The 25,038-nt window shown below is 30.3% G+C and overlaps 2 protein-coding genes and 1 long non-coding RNA gene across 3 annotated transcripts; 1 reads left to right on the plus strand and 2 right to left on the minus strand.

Annotated features, from left to right (window-relative positions):
* Window positions 1-1,545: 1,545 nt before the first annotated feature.
* On the plus strand, window positions 1,546-13,960 carry LOC145067365 (uncharacterized). Its single transcript, XR_013688835.1, has 2 exons — window positions 1,546-1,774; window positions 13,767-13,960. It is a non-coding gene; the product is annotated as an uncharacterized LOC145067365 (long non-coding RNA).
* Window positions 13,961-14,333: 373 nt separating this feature from the next.
* Window positions 14,334-14,675, minus strand: LOC145051047 (uncharacterized). The gene has a single exon (XM_078999200.1). The coding sequence runs from the start codon at window positions 14,673-14,675 to the stop codon at window positions 14,334-14,336; it is 342 nt and encodes a 113-aa protein (XP_078855326.1).
* A 238-nt stretch (window positions 14,676-14,913) lies between these two features.
* On the minus strand, window positions 14,914-16,244 carry LOC145051055 (uncharacterized). Its single transcript, XM_078999206.1, has 2 exons — window positions 15,428-16,244; window positions 14,914-15,350 (listed from the first exon to the last, which is right to left on the minus strand). Exons 1-2 carry the CDS (start codon window positions 16,242-16,244, stop codon window positions 14,914-14,916), a joined length of 1,254 nt encoding a protein of 417 aa, XP_078855332.1.
* Between the last annotated feature and the right edge of the window lie 8,794 nt (window positions 16,245-25,038).

Genomic DNA, 25,038 nt, shown 5'->3' on the forward strand with positions numbered 1-25,038 from the left:
TGCATGAGAATCCCATATGCTAGAGTTGTTGTTTATAAGGCTGGGGGAGTGGTGTTGCTCTTGTCGAGCTCCACCTCAGCTCCAACAAAGATGATGTTGTTGCTGGACCAATTTAGAGAGAGAGAGAGAGAGAGAGAGAGAGAGAGAGAGAGAGAGAGAGAGAGAGAGAGAGAGAGAGAGAGAGAGAGAGAGAGAGAGAGAGAGAGAGAGAGATGGGATGCAATTAAAGCTCGGCATGAGGTGGGTTGGGGTTTGCCGAGCCACGTCAACATTGCAGAAGAGGGTGCCGAACCCATTGTCTAAATTCTAATGAAATTTTGCTATTCAAAAAGAAAAAGAGAGAGAGAGAAAAGGACAATCCCATATGAAAGTCTAAAAACACTTATTATATGCAATTATTACGTTGGAAAAATAAAATCCTATCAGACATATATATTAAGGCTATCCGTAGTGGAGGGAGCTTCACGTGTGACTTGCTTACGTGGAGCCTCTCTCCACGCGTGAACAACTATAAGATTTCGTCCAAAAAGTATAAAAATTTGTAAATTCGTCACAAAAGTTGTTGGAAATCAGTCAAAAATCCATCGGAAATCACTCACATATCCGTTGAAAATCCATCACAAAATATAAGTGTAAATCCGTCGGCAAACTCTTTAGTGACGGGAACTTCCGTCGGAATTGAGGCATTTTTTTTCTTCTATTAATGCAACTCCTAAATTTTTTTCTTTCTTAATTCACCACTGCTTCTTGGCATGCGACCGTGTCTAATGAGTATTTATTTTAAGGGTTTGGCAATAAATCTTAACTATTGTTCATGACTTAATGTGTGTATCCTCTGTTCCAAAATTATTATCTACGTTTGACTTTTAAAATTTGGTCATAAATAACTTTATTTGTGTTATATAATTTTTGATGAAACTTATAGCAATGAAAATACATTTAAAAAACAATCTATTAATATATCTTGCATAAAAAATTATATAACAAAAAATAAATTATTTAAAGTAAAAGTTTAACAAAAAAGACTTAAAATGTCAAATATGAACAATAATTTTGAAACGAAAAGAGTAATTTTTTTCCCCGAAGGTTCATGGTCATTCAAAATTTCATCACACTCATATGATTTGCTACAACAGTTTTCTAGGTTTCTTCCTCTTCTTCTTCTAATTTGCTTTAAGTTTTAATTTTATAGAAGCAGATTGGTCCAAGTTATATTAATTAGTAGAACTTCTCTCAATGTGTGGATTAGAAGTTAGAACCCGGACCTCCAATTTAAAAGTTAAAAAATATTTTTTATAGTTTGACTTTCATAAAGGAAAGTGTTGGTGGTTCTTGATGACTATAACACTTTAGATTTTGAGTGTTGTTCTCAAGCATTGATGTCCACGACCAGACCACCACCAACGTACCCATATTGAATACTCTATTCTTGTCTTTTATGAGCATTAATGCGTAATAACAACCCCACATATTAAGTGCCTTTACGGTTTACCTATTAAATATACGCTTCAGATTCTTAGATAAAAATCGATAGATCCGAGTCTCGATCAATCACTTCTTTTTAGCATCTAAAATGGAGGATGAGTTTGTGTATTGCATGCATATACAACAAGCTTTGAGGTCGATATTGAGATGTTTGGGGTTAGAAAATTGGAGAAATATAAAAGCAGATGTTCCTGATGGTGATAACGAAGAAAACCAGGCTAATCCACCACTATCATCATCGCTGCCACTATCGACATCTACTAGCCATAATCCTCATACAATAACATTTGTAAGTGCTATATTAAACTTGTGCAAGCAAAAACCATTCTTTGTCAAAACACAGAACCATAAAATAATATATTATATGGCCATTGTTTATTCTTACTTTTTAGTTTTACTCTGTCTCACACATTTTTATGCATCTCATTCTCATAATTTGCTTTAATGAATGTATGACCAGGTTAAATTTAAATTTTGTCTAGTACTATTCTTAAGCTTCCAATGGTTTATTTTTTATTTGTTTCTATTACAAGATTCAATTTTTTAAAATGTTTAAAATCATACTTTCTGATCTATTTTTAAAACATTGACAGGTAAGTCAATTTCAATAATTTTATAGTACAAAAATGACCAGCAATATACACATGCGAAAGTTGAGGTGTTTACTAGTTTAATGTCAAGAAATAATTTATCCTGTCTTTATACCTTTTAATGTAACACGTACATTTTTGTTAGGACTTTTGATACAGATGTTTCATGTTCAAAAGTCGGTACTCAATGTTTGTGTGTCTGAGTTACTTTGTTTAATATATATATATATATATATATATATATATATATATATATATATATATATATATATATATATATATATATATTATAAAAGCTCTAAATTTTTAATGTGTAATTGGAAAAAACCCTAATATTTTTTTTTATTATTGTTATGATCACAACTTTCTCACAGAATTATTATTCTAGCCACTTAACGAGTTTCATGGTTAACTTCGTTAATTTTTTGCAAAATCAGTCCTAAAAGGTTCAAATTTGATCCATGGGTTTGCAAAAAATTACACCACATGGTTTTTTACCATTATTTTTCGTTTTTTGTATATTTTCGAGTTTTTTTTATAAATATATATACATTTTTTATTTTCTTTTTTATATATATTTTATTTATTTTCATTTTTTTAAACTTTATTCTTCAACAATTTGATTTTTTTTTTACCTTTCGTTTTCTATTTTTTAGTGTATATATAGAGCATATTAAAGTTTTTTTTTTTTCATAATTTTTTTCATTTTTCTTTTCATATTATATTTTTAACCTTTTTATCTTTTTATTTATTTTTTTCTTACTTGTATTTCAATTATTTGTTATTATTTTTTTGTATTTTTAACTTTTAATTGACATTTTTCAAAAAATGTAAAATGTATTAATATATTAGAGTATATTACAATTTTGATAATTTATAGTTTTTTTAATTTTTTTTATTTTTACTCAAGTAAATAAAATAGTTATGTTTATATTTGTAATTTCGGTCCAACTTATTTTTTTATTCTTTTTTTCTTTAGTGCTATTATATTTATGTTAAGAAAAAATGAAAATTAAAAAAAAAAAAGATTTTGTTGAGATTTAGTGTTGCAATGTGTTACATAACTTGCAAATTAAATCATATTTTTATATGTGATATCAATAGTTTAAATTCAACATAATATTTTTCAATTTGATAATAGACTAAAAGAAAGAACAAAAATATAATAATAGTCGGTCTCTATAAAAAAAACTTGTTATAGTAATTTAATTTGAATTCAAGTTCTTGAATCTAAATAAATAAAAACATTAGAAAAATCATAAATAACTAAAATAGAAAAAAAAAAAAAAAAAATATATATATATATATATATATATATATATATATATATATATATATATATATATATATATATATAGAAAACAAAAGGTAAAAAGGTAAAAAAAGTTCAAATTGTTGAAAAATAAAGTGAAAAAAAATGAAAATAAATAAAATATATATAAAAAAGAAAATAAAAAATGTATATATATATATATATATATATATATATTTATAAAAAAACCCGAAAATAAATAAAGTATACAAAAAACAAAAAATAATGTTAAAAAACAATATGGTGTAATTTATTGCAAACCTCATGGACCAAATTTGAACTTTTTAGGACAAATTTTGCAAAAAAATTAACCAGGTTAACCATAAAACTCGTTAAATGGGCTAGAACAATAATGAAAAACATCATAAATGGTCTCTGTGGTTACCCAAAATCTGAAGTTTAGTCAATGTGGTTTAAAAACTTCATAGATGGTCTTTGTGTTTTCAAAACTTTTGATGTTTGGTCCTTTTTGCTAACTCCGTTAAGTTTGTCCTTTAACTGAAGGGTATTTTCGTCATTTCACAACCACAGGGACCATTTATGATGCTTTCTCGTATTTTTTAAAAAAAGAAAAAATTAAATATAATTAAATATATAAAAGGTCTCTCTCTCTCTCTCTCTCTCTCTCTCTCTCTCGTTGACATCGATTCCTCCCCTCTTCTTCCTTGGTACCCCGGTAACCCTCATCCCCCTTTGATAAGATTCTTGAACCAGGTTTCATTCTTCCAAGATGAATAAAAGCGTTCCTACACCAGTGGACCTCAGTTACTCACCGACCTCGATCATGGAAGCCATCGGTGTCCTCATGACCTACCCCATGTCTTCTTACCTCGAACAAGAACTCGACAAACGCTTCAATCTCTTCCGTTTGTGGAATCTCCCCCAGAAAAACGACTTCTTCAAGGAGAATTTCGGTTCAATCCGAGCCGTTGTCGGAAACGCCAACGCTGGTGCAGACCGAGAATTGATTGACTCGTTACCGACTTTAGAGATTGTATCTAATTTTAGCGTGGGGTTAGAGAAGGTGGATTTGGGGCATTGTAAGCAGAAAGGGATTAGGGTTACTAATACACCTGATGTGTTGACCAAGGATGTAGCTGACTTGGCGATTGGATTGATGTTGGCGACGCTGAGAGAAATTTGTGAGTGCGATCGATATGTTAGGGCTGGATTATGGAAGAAAGGTGACTTATCGAACCCAAGCATATCTTGCAACCTGAAGAACCTCTTCGCAACATCAAGAGACAATCTCATCCTTCGGTCCCTGGGGCCTTGAGCTGTGTTTATCTTGCTGTGACGGTCTTTCTTGGAAGCTTTCTTTCCCATTGAAGAGTTATTCTGAAGAATTACATGAGTGTTAAGGTGATCGTTGCCAATAGCTGTAGCATATTTTCCGTTATTATTGGTTAGTTTTTCCATGGTGTACTGCAGATTACTAGTCTTCCGAGTTGAGTGTTCATGAGCTACAATGACAGTGTCGTGATAGTTATGATTAGTAGAGAAGGGCCGATGCTGTTGTTGGAAAATCTCAGGTTCGTCTTCTAAAGGGATGTAATGAGGGCCATTCAAGTTCTGTGAGGAAGAGGATGCAGGGTGGTAATAATCTTGAGAAGGTAATTTTGAATGATTTTGAATATTAAAGTTGATGAAAGAAGTCTTTGGGTGGTTACTACTTGAGAAAGAGGTGTCCTGGTTGTTGTAGGAGGAAGGATACATCTCCTTATAAGTCTACTTTCCAGAGAGATAGCTACATATATATTAGATATGTTGAATGTACGTATGATAGATCTAAAATGGACCTTTGAGACCTTAATTTAGTTATACGAGAGAGAGAGAGAGAGAGAGAGAGAGAGAGAGCTTTTATATATTTAATTATGTTTAATTTTTTCTTTTTTTTAAATACGAGAAAACATCATAAATGGTCCCTGTGGTTGTGAATTGACGAAAATATCCTTCAGTTAACGGACAAATTTAACCCCAGTTAGCAAAAAGGACCAAACATCAAAAGTTTTGAAAACACAGGGACCATCTATGAGGTTTTTAAACCACGGGGACTAAACTTCAGATTTTGGGTAACCACAGGAACCATTTATGATTTTTTTTCAACAATAATTATGCGAGAAATTTTGGGCTTATATATATATATATATATATATATATATATATATATATATATATATATATATATATATATATATATATACAGGGAGATGATCAAATGAGAACACATAAAAGGTTGAGAACGCGAGAACAATTGTAGACCATCCATTCCATAAGAGCATAAAAGGAATTTTACAATGTAATTAAATATGGATAATTAATTAAATCCTACAATCATGGGATGTTGTCTAATTAATTGATTTTTTACCTAAATACTATAAATGAATTTAATCTATTTTTAATCAAATAGATTATTAAAAAAATTTGTTTACCATGATTAAAAAAACGTTTTTTTATTATTATTTTTTTAACAGTATATCCAAAAAATTGATGAATTTATCATTTTCAACTAAATGTGTGTAATCATACAAAAATAAAACATATTTGTAATCATATATGAATTTGTTGTAATCGTCATTGAATAGATGAATTAAGTTGTAATAATAAACGATTATAACACAATTTATAGGAAAAAATTACAATATAACTATAATCATAAATAAATAGAACATATTGGATATATATATATATATATATATATATATATATATATATATATATATATATATATATATATATATATATATAGATTGTCCATCTACTCATAAATAGTAACACAAAAAGTTACAATGTAATGCATATCTATTTTTCTATAATCACATATGAATACAACATAAACAAAAATTTGAATAAAAATAATAAACTATTATTATATAATCATCAATGAATAAGGCGAGATCTTTTCCACTTTGTATTGTTTGGTTGTCTATTAACACTCCAACATCCCGTTTATAGAAGCATCTCGATTTCCTCTATACACCATCAAATAAAGAAATAAATACAATGAACAATCAATTAAATGAAAAGGATTTAGAAAAACACATATTACGTCAAATTATAAATGAAGAGACATGAACAAAATATAAAATACATATGAATTCGTATAATTATATTTATATTCATACATGAATATATTTATATATCTATATATATCATTAACAAAAAATAATACACTTCTAATCATAAATTAATATCATAGTATAAACCGTTAATTTTTGTCAAGTTGTTGAGCATGTTATTTGTTGGGGCTTTTTCCAAAATACCAACTTGACAAACAAATTAAAAACATATTGAGATCAATATATATTAAATTATTGAACCATGTGCATATTCAGAAAACTCAAATGAATGACAAAGTTCAAAATTTTAAGCAATATTAGCGTTGTAAAATTCAGAATACCAAATTCTTATATCTTAAATATTTAAACTTTAAAAGACATCCAAAAAGTAAACTCGTAGATAATATATTCTTTCAAAATTAAAATACAAAACAACAAAAACCAAAAAAATAGGATTCATCTTACCGGATAGAGATTAAGAAGTGAACCTTTTTATGCATTTAACAAAAATCATTGATTTTTATTCCCCAGAGACCTTCTGATTCGCATGAATTAGTTGATATCAGGTTTCTAGGATTTGAAAAAGGCTTAGATTCAACATTGTAATTTCCAGTGGATGCTATAGGGTTTTCTTTTGTCCAACGGCTACTGTAGGGTTTTTTTTTATGGGTCTCGATGCATAAAAAAACTATTGGTGGTATCGACTTCTATGATGGCTGATCCATGGAGATTTTAGTGTTGGTGTTTTTGTGTCTTGTGCGGCGGCTAAGATGAAGAAAACTCAAAGGGTCGGCTGGCAGTGGAGAGATGAGAGGGAGGAGGCGTACGTTTTTTTAGTGTTGGCTTCCATCAATTAGGGTTTAAAGGAAACGTAAGTGAGATGTGAGAGAGACAGAGAGATTTTAGGAGCTGATAAAAATAGGATAAAACCTAATGACTATAGTACCCTTTTAGTCAATTAAAAATTTACAGTTTAATCCTATGACTTTCAGAATTTATATAAATGACCCGTTAATATTAACCTTTGATTTTAAAATTTAGAGGGCTTAGATCTGTTCTCGCGTTCTCAACCTTTTAGGCGTTCTCATTTGATCATACTTCTATATATATATATATATATATATATATATATATATATATATATATATATATATATATATATATATATATATATATATATATATATATATATATATATATATATATATATATATATATATATATAATATTTATGCTCATACCATAGATATCAATCAACATTTGAACCTAGGTTTCTCTCTCTCTCTCTCTCTCTCTCTCTATATATATATATATATATATATATATATATATATATATATATATATATGGAGAGAGAGAGAGAGAGAGAGACCTAGGTTCAAGTGTGGATTGACATCTATTGTGTGGACATGTGGATAATGTTATTATGTGAGAATTACAAAGAAAATATGTTGTTTGATAATAAAAATACGTTCAATCTTATATAATTATTTTAATTATTAAGCATATTCAATAATTAAATCGTCTATAAGGTTATTATACACTTTTTTTAATTATTCTCATTCTGTCAGAATGTTATCAGAATGTTTATTGAGTCGTATTCTGTAAGAATTAAAATAAATAAAAAAACAATGAATGAGAACAAAAATGAATTAGAATTGGTGAAAATCCATTAAAATAACAATAGTTTTGTGATATTGAACATATTCACATTACTAAGCAACATATTCTCTTAGTAATTTTCATAAAATAACATTATCCACACGTCCACACAATAGTTGTTCATCCACATTATCACCTAGCCCTATATATATCTTATACTATATAATAAAGCATATTGGTCATATCTTGAATTTTAAGAGGTATAAGTTATAAAACATTTTGTACAAATCAATTATGCATAAATAATTCATTAATACTTGCCAAAAGTTTGAACTTGAATTAAGAAAAGTAATTAAGAAATTCAATTTGGAGAAAAATGAAAAATTTAAAGTATTAAATTCATATGTATAAATTAATTTACATTTCTTAAACTAAACACTAATATTAATTAATTTACATCAATAATATAAACATGTAATATAAAAATAAGGTATGAACATAAATATTTTATTTAAAACCAGTAATTTTTTATTACATAATAACCAATAATAAAATATAATTATTATTTCCCCAAAAAAATTGTTTGTCAAAAAAGCGATTAATCACCGTCGTTTTGTGCGGGTGCACATCTAATGTGTGTGTATATATATATATATATATATATATATATATATATATATATATATATATATATATATATATATATATATATATATATATATATATATATATATATATATATACTGTCATAGTTCTGGGAAAAAAATCAACTTCTTGTTGGTTTAATACAAATATGGGTACGTTATAAAATAATTGACAATTTTGCATTATATCATTTAGGCTTTTAAATGTATCTATATTTTAATTAAATACTACATAGAGAGGATAAATTAATTATTGACATTAAATTAATTGAGATTTTTTGCAGTATAGCAAAAACCTTTAGCTTAACGGTATGATGATATGTCTTCCCATGAAATTGAGGGTTTAAGTCTTATGTGAAACACATGTGCAATTAAGGATCAAGTAGTTTTAGGAAAAACCGCACCAACACTCTATGAACATCATTATATATATATATATATATATATATATATATATATATATATATATATATATTCACAAGGGCTTAGCAATAGTAATTTTTTGGGCTTTTGGTTTTTACCACAAATCTTTGGTGCATTTAACGCTTTTCGCCCTTAAATTCAAAACTTTTACATTTTTGTGTTTTGACTTATATATATATATATATATATATATATATATATATATATATATATATATTAAATCACAAGGGCCTTAGCAATAGTAACTGTTTGGGCTTTTGGTTTTTACCACAAATCTTTGGTGCATTTAACGCTTTTCGCCCTTAAATTCAAAACTTTTACATTTTTGTGTTTTGACTTTTATATATATATATATATATATATATATATATATATATATATATATATATATATATATATATATATATATATATATATATATATATATATTAAATCACAAGGGCCTTAGCAATAGTAACACTTTTCACCCTTAAATTCAAAACTTTTATATTTTTGCGTTTTGACTAAAATTTTATGCCTTTTGGTTTTTGCCACAAATCTTTAGTGAGTTTGACAATTTTAGTCCTTGCACTCAAAAGTTTTATATTTTTGATGTTTTTGCCACAAATCTTTAATGAATTTGACAGTTTTCGTCATTGAACTAAAAACTTTACATTTTAACATAAAAAACCTGCTTTTGAATTTTGCACCATATTTTCTCAACTTTGGCAACTTTAATATTATTGCAACAACATTTTTGAATTTTCTCCAGCAGTGTCCATTCTTTCGGTTGTACACTTTTGACATCTAATTTTAAGGGTTGTCGATTTTCTCCTCTATTTGTGGTGATTTACAATTTCAGCACATATCTTTTAAAGTTTGCTGATTTCTCCCATATTACCCCACAAATCTTTAGTGAGTTTGACAATTTTAGTCCTTGTAATCAAAAGTTTTATATTTTTGATGTTTTTGCCACAAATCTTTAATGAATTTGACACTTTTCGTCCTTGTACTAAAAAATTTACATTTTAACATAAAAAACCTGCTATTGAATTTTGTCACCATATTTTCCCAATTTTGGCAACTTTAACATTATTGCCACAACATTTTTGAATTTCTCCAGCAGTGTCCATTCTTTCGATTGTACACTTTTGACATGTAATTTTAGGGAATGTCGACTTTCTCCCCTATTTGTGGTGATTTACAATTCTAGCACATATCTTTTAAAGTTTGCCGATTTTTTCCATATTACCCCAAAAGCGGCGTAGCCGCGGGCTCTTTACTAGTTAATACTAATTGTACCAACTTTACTCAAAGCATTTCTTAGTCATTACAAAAAATGTTACCTCCATTTAACAAATGGTGCCATGTTAAAAGCTTTTAGACTCCCTATAGCCAAACCACATTTTTCCTTGGAATTAACACCAAATTCCATTTAACCCAAGCAATCTCTCTATACGAGTCACTCATACCCTAAAAAAAAACGTGATCGCAAAGACTCTAAAGCACTAATCACATACTCTGACACTTTGAACATAAATATATATAATAAATACCAAGACTGTTAAGAACATATTTAATCCACGTCGACCTTTCTCCTACAAAAAACAAATTCACTTTCCAATTTATCAAGCACTTTTCAAACTTCTAAACCACCGTATTCCAATTAACAACATAATTCATATTTGCACCAACATGTAATTGCCACCGACGATTTACAACCATTGCATAACCTATTTCTCTTAGCATTATGTGTGCCGCCCTCGTACTGCACCATCGACCCCCATCTAGTTGTTGACTTTTCGTGAAGTTATTATTGTGTCAATGTTGGCGTTTCCTGCAACAACACCAACATATATCTATTTCACTATTGCACCATATCTTCTTTTATTGTTAATCTATTTTGGTTTCAATAACTGTGACAACCTCTCATGTTACTGCCACCGTTCACTTTCTATCGTCAACCAAGCATCGTGTTGTGAACTATTCTGAACAACCCTTCCGACGTCACCTTTTACTTTTATGAGCCTTGAAATGTTGGTATGACTATATGTAGCTCTTATTGTTGTTTTATGTTTTGTTTTTTCTATGTAATTTTTGGGTTTGTTCATTATCATAAACCCTAAAACCACAAAATAAAATAAATATGACTGTCTCGACACCCTCTTTTTTCATGAACAACCAACATTCATTGGAAACCAAAGTAGTAAGGAGCTAGTGAAAATTACATGTAATTGGGTTTTGTAACTAGCTAACCAAAGTAATATCTATTTTCTATTACCAACGAAAAGAGAACTCCTCAATCAAATCAACAATCACTTTGTTTCATCATATTCTAATAACCATAGATCATGGCATTTATGAATCTCTAAATCACCCGAATGGTAGTGAAAAACTTCCTTTACTATTGTTCCTTCCTCCATGCCCTTTTTGATTCCATTATCAATGTTTTCGATCGTTTAGATTTGCACTATAAATTCGTAGCTCCAAATGTAATATCTGGTGTTGTTCTCGTGTTGTTCTCTCTTGATGATATGTGAAAGTGCCTAGGTCGTATAAATGAAAAGTCACTACCCACTCTAGAATAAAAACTTGGTTTTACAATACTTGTGATTCATATATCCTCCATATTATTACTAAAGAATCTTGCATCGAAGGAGATTTATCGGACAAAATTGATGTATTTTTCTTAAACAACAAAATGTCTCGTGTGTTTTAGCTTCAAGATACATATAAAAAAAAGCTAATTATCTCACAAGTTAGTGTCACACTTTAAAAAAATCTAGTTAATTCGTTGGACGATGTTGTATCCCATATCATTAAAATAGAACTTGTAATGCAAATATTTCACCTATTACACATTACCCCTTTTATCATATTATTGACGATTTTATTAGTCACAACAAACCATTTTCCTTATTTCTTGAAGCTCGGAGTAGGATATTTATTCACGAGTCAAAGGAAGAATACTTCTCTGGTTATTGATATTATTTCCTATCCTCCCACTACATTATATTGTACTTTACTAGTTTAATACCACTTTCCTCGGTAATAGGAAGTAAAAAAAAAGACCACATCAAATCGAAATTTAAATAATAGTTGTCGTACTTCCTTGGAGAGAGAGAGGATAATTCTAAAGGTTGTGTAGGCAGTGGTAAGGGTTACACTATAAAAAAAAAATTCATTTTCAACGGCAATTTTTATCACAAAATCCGTTAGTAAAGATGTTTCACCAACAAATTTACATTAAAATTTACGGACTCGTGACGAATTTTCAACAGTTTTGTGATGGTTAATGATATATTTGTAATTGTTCACATTTGGACAATTTTCTTTTTTTGTAAAAATTTGACAATTTAACAAGTTAAATAGTAAAATGTATACAGAAAAAATGAAGTTACCTAAATATCAACAAGACAAAAAGGTAACCACCTTGGCAATTCATTATCCCTTAAATAATATATAGAGTAAATTACACGAATAGTCCCTATGGTTTGGGATAATTTGCACGTTTGGTCCCTAACTTATTTTTGTAACTTGGAAATCTCTACTGTTTGTTTTTGTTACGCACTTGGTTGCTACTATTTGTTTTTGTTACACGTTTGGTCTCTGTATTACCTAAAAAGACTACTCCCTCCGTTTCAATATTATTGTCCACAGACAAAAAATACACAGATTAAGAAAAACATTAATTACCATTAACTTTATATAATAAAATGACAGTTTTGTCCTTACTTTGCATTTAATATCCAATTAAATGCTTAGTTGGTTAAGTAATAATGAGGGAGTATTTTGGTAAAAATAATATTTATTATTAAAAGTAGACTATTATTTTGGGACAAACCAAAAAGAAAGGATAAACTATAATTTTAGGACGGATGGAGTATTATTTAGATAAGGAAAAATGATACGGTATGTAAGGTAAGGTGATGAGAGTGAGGTTGTGGCTGTGTTTTTTTAAATAAATTAAAAAATCAATGGCAAAATAGTTATTTTAAGTAAGACAGGGACCAAGCGTGTAACAAAAACAAACAGTAGGGACCTTTCGAGTTAAAAAAATAAGTTAAGGACCAAACGCGCAAATTATCCTAAACCATAGGGACTGTTACTTTAATTTACTCTAATATATAATGACTTTTATATGGATGATACTTCACTAAAAAAATTCAAGTCATCAACTTAACTGGTTATACTACCGGCAATAGAAAGGTCAAAGTGGCCACAATATTTAGAAAAATTACAAAGTCGGGTGATTTTAGTGGAATAAATTTATTTAAAGTGGTTAGAACTTAGAACAATGGCCAAAATATTATGTTCTTTTTATGTAGTTTGCCCTTATGTTTACGGTTTCAATGAACACAGTTAGAACTTAGATAACTTAAATGGAAAAAATCTTAGATAGTTTGATACCGGCCCATATATGTAATTAACTTTGATTTTTATCATATTTTATTTTAAAAATAAAACTATCATATAGACTAATACAAAATCATTTTATATAACCAACTTTTGTAATCTTTGAACAAAATGTAACATGGGGTTATGTGTGTTTGATTCAAAAAGAAAAAAATATGAGACCATAGGCATGGTGTATGTGTTGCATACACACATTTATATTTACATTAAATTGTATGTTGTTGATAATGATGTATATTAGTGAAATGGCATGCAGGAAACCTTTGCGGCCATTCCTCCCCCAAGAAGTCCGATTAGCTCTGGAGGTCCTGGTCAAACCGACTAGATTCATCCACTTTTCCATCAACATAGTGTCTAGTGATGTTATCTTTGTATTCTTGTGTATGAAAATATATTTTTATTTTGTGTTTTGTTTGCTAATATTAGTATATATTGATATTGATTTCCTCTCGTCTCTATCACTTATTTATATAAACTAGATATGTTGTCCATGCTCTGCCAGTGGCGAATTTAGAACAAAAAACCACATGGTTCCTTATGTAAATAAAACTAAAAAAAATCTGAAAATGTAAAAAATACTAGCGGTGACGGGTCGGGTTGTATGACTAAAATATTTAAATATCAGTTCAATAGTTATAATAAAGTTCTTACAATTGAACCCTACGAGGTCTTATATTTTGAAACATTGTCACAATTGCATCGTTGCCAATACCTTTTAATACATTTTTTTCAATATAAGACATTAAACTATCACTCAAAAACTGATCACTCATTTTGTTGCGTATATCAGTCTTTATTAACTTCATTGCTGAAAATGCGCGTTCTACACTTGCTGTAAGATCAATGCAAGTTTCATAAGAAGGTAAATCTTAGGAAATATTATATGCTTCTTTTCTTCAACCCTCTTTTTGGCAAGGTCTCCAGTACTCTTCAAATCATTAAATCGTTCATCTTCTCGCATATCTTTAATGTAATTTCCAAGTTCCACTTCAAGAACTCGAAGATCATATTCTATAGGAAACTCTTCCGGATAAAGTGAAGCCATTTTCATTATTTTTTCTAAATCAAAGGCTTTGAAAGATCCACTTGGGCACAAACAAGCAATACAAAGAAGTAAATTCGTGTTTGCTTCATTAAAGCGTTGGTTCAGCTCTTGAAGTTGCATATCAATCACTTCCTTGAATACATCAACTTGATAATGGTGCAAGTTGTTAACCTTGAAATATATATATATATATATATATATATATATATATATATATATATATATATATATATATACACACACACATATATTAATAACTAACAATAAAACACAATAAATTTATAAATCAGTGTGGTAGTTGGTAATAAGAAACATTACTAACCTATGAACCTCTGCGACGACTGTATCCATTAAAATATTAATCTTCCAAATCCACAACTTTAACTTCGTTTTTAGCACAAAACAAAGTAACTTTCTCTAAAAGTGGTTCCCATCCTATATCCCTAATTTCTTGAATTGCTTTTTTTGAACTACTTACTTGATTCATGACATTTATGATATCTTGGTCTTTTCTTTGTAGTATTGTATTCAAATGATCCGTCACTCCCAAGATATCAATCATCAAATGTAGACAAAACACAAAATCAAACGATTTTAACCATTTTAAGATGTGAATTGCTTCAGCTCTACGATCACGATCACTATCAAATTCACCAAGATCTTCAAGTACATCACAAATGGAAGCATATATGGTTTGGATATTTAATAAAGATGCAAAATGAGAACCCCATCGAGTATCAGACGGTCGTTTAATACCGACTTCTTGATTCAAACCGGTACCACTCTCAAGCTCACCTAAAATAAACCACATAAGAAATGAATTAGTCGAATAATTAGCATAAACAAATGAAAATAAACCAAATAAAGCATACCTTCAGCCAATGCTTCCATAACTTTATCTGCTTGTTTTTTTCTTAACTTAGCTCGTCGTTTGTAAGAAGATCCAATAATATTTAACAGCCGAGAAACCACATCAAAAAAATCATTAACCGTCGTGTGATTCTTTGCAACAAACACTAGGGCTAACTGTAACTGGTGAGCAAAACAATGAACAAAGTGTGCAGATTTTGTTTCATTCATAATCAAAGTCTTTAATTCATTGAATGCACCACTCATATTGCTAGCACCATTATAGCCTTGTCCTCTAATCCTACTAGGACTCAAATTCCGTTTTGAAAGCATATCATAAATGGTAGCCTTTAGTGACAAAGCTGAAGTGTCATCAACATTTCTAAGGCCAACAAACCTTTCTACAACTTCACCTTTTCTATTGACAAATCGCAAAACCAATGCCATTTGTTCTTTACATGACACATCACGTGACTCGTCTACTAAAATTGCAAAAAAATCATTTCCAAGCTCACCCATAATAACATTTAAAATTACATCTGAACATGCTTGCACAATATCTTTCTGGATTTCACCGCATTTCATTTGTGCGTTTTTTGGGGCATTCTTTAACACAACACGATCTACAACATCACATCGATCGGCTAACCACTGTAATAATTCAAGAAAGTTACCTTTATTATCCGAGTCTTCTTTCTCGTTATGACCACGGAATGCTAACCCTTGCCGAAGTAGGAACCTAACACAATCAATTGAAGCATTCAAACGAATACAATATTCTTTCTCTTGTAAAGTAGTTTGTTTCTCAAAAGCAGACGTGATTGATTGTCTTTGGTTCATCAAACTTTGGCACTTTTGGACAACAATAGTGTGTGGAGTTCCTTCTTTGTGTTTATCTATTCCTTGATTTCCTATTCCAGGCCTTGAATCCAGATTTTACAAAATGATCTGATCCACCTTGATTTGGTATACTTGATTTGAATAGATAACAACATAAATAGAATGCAACATCCTCTTTTATACTATATTCTAACCAATATTTATTATCATCAAACCAAGATTGAATAAATCTTCGAGGTTTACCTCCAAAATCACGTGGTGGGAATTTATGATTTAGAGGTTGGAAAGACCCTTTTTGCAAGTATGCTCTTATAATTTCATCTCTTTGGTTTACATGATAAAACTCTATACTTGGTCGTTCAAACGGATCAACAGGTAATGAGTTTAAATGCACCTTTGTATACTTATGTTGTTGTTCGTTATCTTATTTCTTTTTATAAAACTTATGCAAAGACATTCTTAATTCAATGATTCTTGATTCTTGATTATGAAATTGAATTATGAAATTGTATGTTACAAGAGTCTCAAACTAATAACCATTATCAATATTTTGTTATCAATATATATATATATATATATATATATATATATATATATATATATATATATATATATATATCATAAAATAAAAACAATAACAACTTAACAATGTGCTCAAATTTCAAGTCTAAATAAATAGTGAAATTGAATGGATAATAATCAAATTTTAAGAAGGTTAATCAACTAATCAAGACAAGAATTCTAAATAATTACACTGATACGTGGGTCATTTAACTACACCTTAATCTAATTAAATTCAAGTATTACTCTCATCATGTTTGCTAATAAGTAATAAATACATGTTCTTCAAATAAATGAATCAATATTCAATCATTAATTCATTATTCGTGTAAAGTTAAAAGCTTGTGGTGGATAACTAGTGAATTATACAAATCAATGAATCAACCATAATTAATACAACATTACAATTTACAAATACAAACCTGTTAAGTGTTGATCACTTCATTCACTTGGCTTCTTTGACTTTCGCTGGAGTCTAGCTTAATTACTAATACTAGGCTCTAATGCTCTATAATGTTGTGGCTGGAGTTTGGACCAATGGAGGGAGATGGCAGTCGGCACAAGGCAGTCGACGTTCAGTTTCTTTTGCAAAAATTAGTTACCAAAACCACAAAACCTTTTTTTTTTTCAAAAATAATTAGATTGGGCTGTGGATTAATGAAAGTGGGTTAAGATATTGGGCTATTAAATATAAAATATATGGGTTAATGATAAAAAAAAATTTTGCCAAAAATAATTAGGTAGTTCCTTTCATAAAAATTAGGTAGTTCCTAAATTTTTTTTATATATCCTGTTCTATGAAAAAAAAAAGGTAGGTTCTAGGACCTACCTTGTAACATGCTATCTACACCCCTATGCTCCGCATGTGCAGTGTGCGTCTGATTTGAGTGTTGTTTTTGTTAAAAGATGTAGGTGGGATAATTCGACCCTTAATTTTCACAGACGGAGACAGATAGATAGAGGCAGGAAAAAAACAAAAAAATAAATATGCAGACCAATATATAAAAAATATACCAAAATAAAAAAATGAGAGTCGGCAAAAAATGGAACGGACAGAAAAAAACAATAATAGTTAAATATGAGGACAAACCCGGACATTGCCCCGGACCGTATTTTATGTTTTTTATGAAAAAATGTAAAAGTTTAGACCGTAAGGACCAAAAATGTCAAAATGAATAAAAAATTAAAGGGTTGAAATTAGAAAGTTTTTAGAAAAGTGGCCAAAGTTGTCAATTCCTTAAAGTTTTGTGGCCAAACTTTGAATGTTAAAAGGTTTCTAAAAAATGTAAAAATTTTGATTGGAAGGACAAAATGTGTCAAAATAACTAAAGAATAGAGGGCAAAATTGACAAAAAACATGTATATATAAAAGAAGGACCATTTTTGCCAAATCCTTAGCAAAGTTAAAATAGACACAATTGAACATGTATATATAAAGGAAGGACAATTTTTGCCATATATATATATATATATATATATATATATATATATATATATATATATATATATATATATATATATATATATATATTAAGATTCATTTGAAACCATTCTAATTTTGTGAGACCGTGAGACGAAATCTAAAAATAATTTTAAAATGCAAAATAAATGGAAAAATACAAAAATCCTTTTTGTTTAAAATATTATTATCGGAACTTGAATTAACTAAAAAAATAAAAAAAATAAAAAAAAATCCCGTTTTTTTTTTTCGAAAAATACGTGAAATATTCTAATAGAATATTACACTGTACATATTCTAAAAAATAATTTTAAAATACAAAATAAATGGAAAATTTTAAAAATTCTTTTTTTAAATATTATTTTCGGGACTTGAATTAACTAAAAAAAATAAAAAAATCCTATTTTTTTTAAAAATACGTGAAATATTCTAATAGAATATTACACTATACATATTCTAAAAAATAATTTTAAAATGCAAAATAAATGGACAAATCCAATAATTCTTTTTTTAAATATTATTTTCGAAACTTGAATTAACTAAAATTAAAATAAAATAAATAAATAAAATAAAATAAATAAAAAAATGCGTCTCACGGTCTCACAAAATTAGGCCGTCTCACATGAACCTAACCCTATATATATATATATATATATATATATATATATATATATATATATATATATATATATATATATATTAGGGATGAGCATATGGACCATGAAACCGGCCGGAACCGGTCGGGCCGGGACCGGGACGTTATTTTTGTGGATTTTTGAAACCGGAACCGATATAACCGGAACCGTATGATGTTATTTTTCAAGGAGCGGTTCCAACATTTGAAGACACGACAAGAACCGGTAGGAACCAGGAACCGGTAGAACCGCTGGGCCGGTTCGGTTCTTGATTTTGGCTGAAGCCGGTTTCCGGGTCCGGTCCGGTTCGGGTCGGTTCCAGCCGATTCGGTCCTTTTGCTCATCCCTAATATATATATATATATATATATATATATATATATATATATATATATATATATATATATATATAATTCTATGAAAAGTAGACTTATTTTTGTTATTTATAAAACATGTGACATTATGTATGGAAGTCTTTAATCTCTAATGTGATTAGTTAAGTTTTTCGAATACAAAATGAGAGACTCGATTTAAGTCTTAATAGTGTTATATACATTTTCTTAATTATTTTAGGTTACTGTCATTTCACAAGTGCTAATGATGCTACCGATCAATTTTGTTTTGTTGAGCTAGTGCATGAGAGGATCTTCAACCAGGTGAAAAGGAGTCTGACTCAGGTTATGTAGGGGTGTAAACGAGCCGAGCCGAGCCCGAGTCTGACCAAGCTCGAGCTCGGCTCGTTTAATTTGTGGAAGCTCGAGCTCGAGCTCGATTCGAGCCTTAACATGAAGCTCGAGTTCGGCTCATGAACAATTTAGTGGGCTCGCGAGCCTAATCGAGCCTAAACGAGCCTCTATGTATATATATATATATATATATATATATATACACACACACACACACACACACACACATATATATATATATATATATATATATATATATATATGTGTGTGTGTGTGTGTATGTGTGTGTGTGTATATATATATATATATATATATATATATATATATATATAGAGGCTCGTTTAAGCTCGTTTAGGCTCGCGAGCCCCATTAATTGAAGCTTGGCTCGAGCTCGTTTAGTAAACGAGCCTCATATCTAGGCTCGAGCTCGGCTCGGGCTCGTTTAATTCGATCTCGAGTCGAGCTTTTAACGAGTCGATCCCGAGTAGCTCGGCTCACTTAAACCCCTAAGGTTATGGATGACATACAAGCATTGGTTCTCTACTGGTTAAAATATAGGGGATCAATGAGGAACATTCGGTGGTGTAATTGGATCGTGTCTCCATTTGCTCATTTATAATGCGGTGTATTTCTATGTTTCCTTTTTTCTCTCATGTAATCTTTCTGTTGTACTTTTTCTTGCTGGGATCTAGTTTCTTGCTAGGTGTGACCCTTTTATAAAATCGTTAGCCGTTTCCAAAAAAAAAAAAAAAAAGCTAGTGCATGAGGCTAACAATTAATGATGTTGTACCTTAGCTTCTCTCAAGTATATACGCAACACAATAATGCCTAGAATTAAGCAAGCTAGCTTCACAAAATGAACCCCGAACCTACTCAAGACACTAATGTGACCAATGATGGCGTCCACCTCTCCAAGAAGCAAGAGGGAGACGACTAACATTGATATACGTGTAAAATACTCCACCAAAATCCATGATCAGTGTAGAAGCATCTGGAATACCATTTTTCACGATATCAACAACTACCTGTGTAAAGTAAGGATGAACATGATAACTAAAATAGATGGTTCAATTCCTAATTTTAGCTATACAATCAGTACATAGCATTTTTGGTTTGATAGGGTAACCGATCCATTATTAACCAAACTTATAGACTTATAGTTAATTGTATATTAGTTATAAAGTATAGATGAACCAATCAAAAATCTCAAATCATGCTAAATTGTTGATGCAGGTGTGATGCTTTTTTCTTCACCAAAAAATTATTAAGTTAAAATAGTATTTATTTCGACATGGAGATAATTGAGTTTGATAAAAGAGCATATCGAGAAAAGACTAAGGTGTTGTTTGTTTTTTCGAAGCGAAAATGTCTGAAGTCTGCAAACCATCTCTGCAACCCTTTGTAGCAGAAAAGGTGGACCAAACGGCTGCAACATTTAATAAAAAGTTTGTTTGTTTTTTAACGTCTACAAACTATTGCAGTAAGTTAAAGTAAGGTGTGAAGAGGTTTGAAGCAATTGGTCTACTGATGCGCCACGCAAGACATGGACAACAATTTTTAAGTGGTCTGAAGTCTTCTTAAAAATAAACAACTACAAAAAGGCCAAGTAGTGCATGTGTGTTGTGCGGCGCAACAATAAGTAGTCTGAAGTTATTTTTAAGAAAAAACAAACATCACCTAAATCTTAAAAAAAAAAAAAACAAAAACAAACGTTGTTAAAAGCACTTAACAAGAAATTATGGTTTAATTGATAATAATGCAGCCCTACAAACGCTTCATGTCTATTTTAAAACGTCCCTTATTTATTTATTTATTTTGTAGTTTAGGGCTTAAAGCCCGTTTTACCTATTACTAAGGTCACTTAACCCACTATAATAGGTTTTAATGTCATTGTAGACTCCACCTTACCTCCTCTAACCTAGGCATGACAATCATCGATACGACCCGTGACCCATGACCCAAAATGAAGATAAATGGGTTTGAGTTGAGTTTTTCAACCCGCTAACCTATAGGAGGCAACCCTCTATACACACTTCACTGTAGTAACAAACAATAATGTAAAACAACACCTTTTTCTTTGTGATTCTGATGAAAGAAAGATAAAGGAAGAAAGTATTTGTAACTCCAAAAGGTTGCACACTTTTCATTCATACGTAGATGTCTATATTTATAGTCCGACAAAAACATGAGGAAATTAATGAAATACTAATTCTACATAAAGATTAGATAAGTGGCCGACTCTTTGTACCCAACATGCTCTTAATATCTGGTCATAGCTTTTACCCGGTTCTTTATTATTAAAAAACAAACATGCATAATTTAATCTAATGACTCATGAAACAACCCAATTTAATCAAGATTACCCAACATTCATCCTCATAATCTTACTCAAACTTCTTGTTGTATCATGCCTCTTTCTTTGCGAAAATGTGACATCCTTACTGGTTGCTTTCTTATGTTTCTTGACCGCTACTTGTTAGTGTAAGGACTTCGTTTTCCTCTTGAAAGTTTCCTGTAAACAAAAGATTAGTAGCAAACGTGGTGGTTGAGGCTCGAGTTTGACTCGATTCCCTTAAACAGATTTTGCCGTTTGTTCCCAGGGTACAACAACCTTAACAATGTGTGTACAACAACCTTAAAAATGTGTGTAATGTCGGATAAGGGTAGCGCGAGTCTGAGTTTTCGGAGCTGCATTCGTGTCCGCGAGTCGCGCCCATGCACAAGTTCGGTGTTTTTGGTCTACGAAATCCAAGATTTGCACCCCCCCTGTGCACGGGTAGGAATTATAGTAAAACCATAGACACAAGCATGTAAGCCTTTCATGCATTCAAGCTTATAAACCTTGTTGATTTTGGTCTTTTTATCAATGTGGGACTCATTCCCACATTCATCTCTTTTGCTAAATTTATTCTCAAATACCCATCTTTGAGTATCGATATCTCATTTACATATACTCCATTTTAGACATATAATATATCGTTTCGAAATTCTTGTTGGTGATTTTAGTGTCACCATGTCATTTTAAGTAATTGGAACTAACATTTCAGCTAAGGGGCTTCATAATTTGTACTCTAATATATGTACGAAGTTGTACGGAGTGCACGCATGTATAAGATCGAATTAGAAGCCGGTTCGACGACCAGTCGGGGGTACGGGGGCAACGCCCCCGGGTTCGGGGTTTCCAAAGGGGCAGCGCCCCTAGCGGGGTCCAAGGGGCAGAGCCCCTGGATGGGGGCCGCACCCCAAACCCTCACCGAATTTTACATATGGGAACATAGTGGAAAATTCAATTTCTTGAGGGTGATTATGGTAAAACTAACGAAACTCGTTAGTTTTGGTAACCCTAAATCCTCATTAAATTTAGATTAACATTACTTGCTTCAGAAGCAACTAATGACGACCCAACCCTAATGAAAACATAATCTTGTTTAATATATAAACAACTCTTCCTCTACAGAAGAGGGTTACGATCTTAAGCTCTCGTTTTTCATCATACTTTCACAGAATCCTCTAGCATATTGGCTTACGTTTTTCTGTGCCTAGAAATGTAAGTGTCCACTTAGTTTATCCTAGGCTGAATTTCTTGTAATCCAGGCATAGGGTAGAAATATCAGTTCGGAAAGTGATATCACGATCCAAGCTGGTATCCAGATCTCCACCAAAAACCCTAAATTTCCCTGCAGTTCTCACGGAAGAGAACACAAACCCACTTAAAGTTAATTATATATACTACATATGTGTGTATATATATATATATATATATATATATATATATATATATATATATATATCCCAAGTTAGTAAAACTATAAATATTTATACTAAATTTTCCAACACTACTAGCTACATACTTCTGATTTGCTACTTGCTACAAACCACTTGCTTGTTATCTTGCTTTTCTTGCTTGGAACTGACCCTTTCCAGCTTCTTAATCACTTGTTGCTTGCTTCTTTCTTACCTGCTAACAAACAACAAACTTTTGTTGTTGCATCTTTCTTCTGATCAACAAACATGATCTGCCTTGCTGCTTATCTTTCATTTTTGATTTCTTTCTTGTTCGCTACTTGCTACAAACTACTTTCTTGTTATCTTGCTGATTTATCTGCTACTTCTTGATACTTGCGTTTATTGCTTCTTTCTTTATCTCTTTATTTCAATTGTTGCCAATCAAACCCTATTTCTGTTGCCGACCTGTTGCTTCTGCTCTCGCTGCCCTGTAACCAAAGGCTCCTCCCTCCTTCGAAAGTCGACTCTCAAACCAACCCCGTTATACCTGGCCCTGATACAATATGTAGGAGGCAGCTCTCTATACACACTTCACTGCAGCAACAAACAACAATGTAAAACAACACTTTTTGCTTTGTGATTCTGATAAAAGAAAGATACATGAAGAAAGTATTTTGTCCAAAAAGCTGCACATTTTTCGTTCACACGTAGATGACTATATTTATAGTTTTACAAAAGCATGAGTAAATTAATATAATACTAATTCTACCTAAAGACTAGGTAAGTGGCCGACTCTTTCTACCTAATGTGCTCCTAATATCTGATTATAACTTTTACCTGGTTCTTTATTATTAAAAAACAAACATCCATAATTTAATCTAATGACCCATGAAACAACTCAATTTAATAAAGATTACCCAACACAACCTACTAATTCGTTTATTGAACGATTCATATATGAGTTTGCCAAAAAAAATATGGGTTGATTCGTGACGCGTTATTATTTTAATAAAAAAATTATATTTTTTTAAATGTTTTAAGTAGGATATTGATTCTTTCTCTCTACGCTCCTCTTGCTCAACATGGTCTTATTGGGTATGAGCGTGCATATCCCAAAAAAAAACGATAAATAAAAAAATTGTTTTGCGGTGTATCGAAATGAAAAAAAAGTAGAAAACTGTTTTCACATGTATCCCATTACTAATGCATATTCTTGTGAGAAATCTGGATTAAGGGCCGGTCCATTGATTTTTCATGCCCAGGACGAGATAATAAAAATAATGCCCTAATGTTTATACAATGGAGAAAATACATATATTGATACAAATAACTCAACAATACTTTAAAACAGTACTAAATTTAATATTCATTCATTTTAAATTTCAGCCATTATATATTTTAACTATTTTTTATGAAACAAACATGTTTTCATAAGATATTAACATAATCACATGATATTACATTATAACTATTTTTAATGCAGCCATTATTCATGTTAAAGGATTTATATAAAAATACCATTGTTTTGCGTAAATGTATAATAGACAAGCTAAAAAAATTTTCAAGCCATTGTTTTAAGTAAATGTTTAACAGGCAAGCCAAAAAAATCATATTTATAATCCACACGTAAAACACATCTCGAATCAACAGGAAAATAACATTTAATAAATTTTAAAGATAAAATCCTAACACTTTGTGACCAAACAAATAAGGCGAAATCTAAAATG

The sequence above is a fragment of the Lactuca serriola genome, chromosome 1 (genome assembly GCF_051521515.1).
Source record: "Lactuca serriola cultivar US96UC23 chromosome 1, Lser_US96UC23_V15, whole genome shotgun sequence".
NCBI classification, from domain to species: Eukaryota; Viridiplantae; Streptophyta; class Magnoliopsida; order Asterales; family Asteraceae; genus Lactuca; species Lactuca serriola.

Coding starts and splice junctions, on each gene's coding strand:
- LOC145051047 (XM_078999200.1), bottom strand. CDS start 14,675: ATGCAACTTCAAGAGCTGAACCAACGCTTTAATGAAGCAAACACGAAT.
- LOC145051055 (XM_078999206.1), bottom strand. CDS start 16,244: ATGAACCAAAGACAATCAATCACGTCTGCTTTTGAGAAACAAACTACT. Junction 15,351..15,427: donor TATGGAAGCATTGGCTGAAG/GTATGCTTTATT, acceptor GGTTTATTTTAG/GTGAGCTTGAGAGTGGTACC.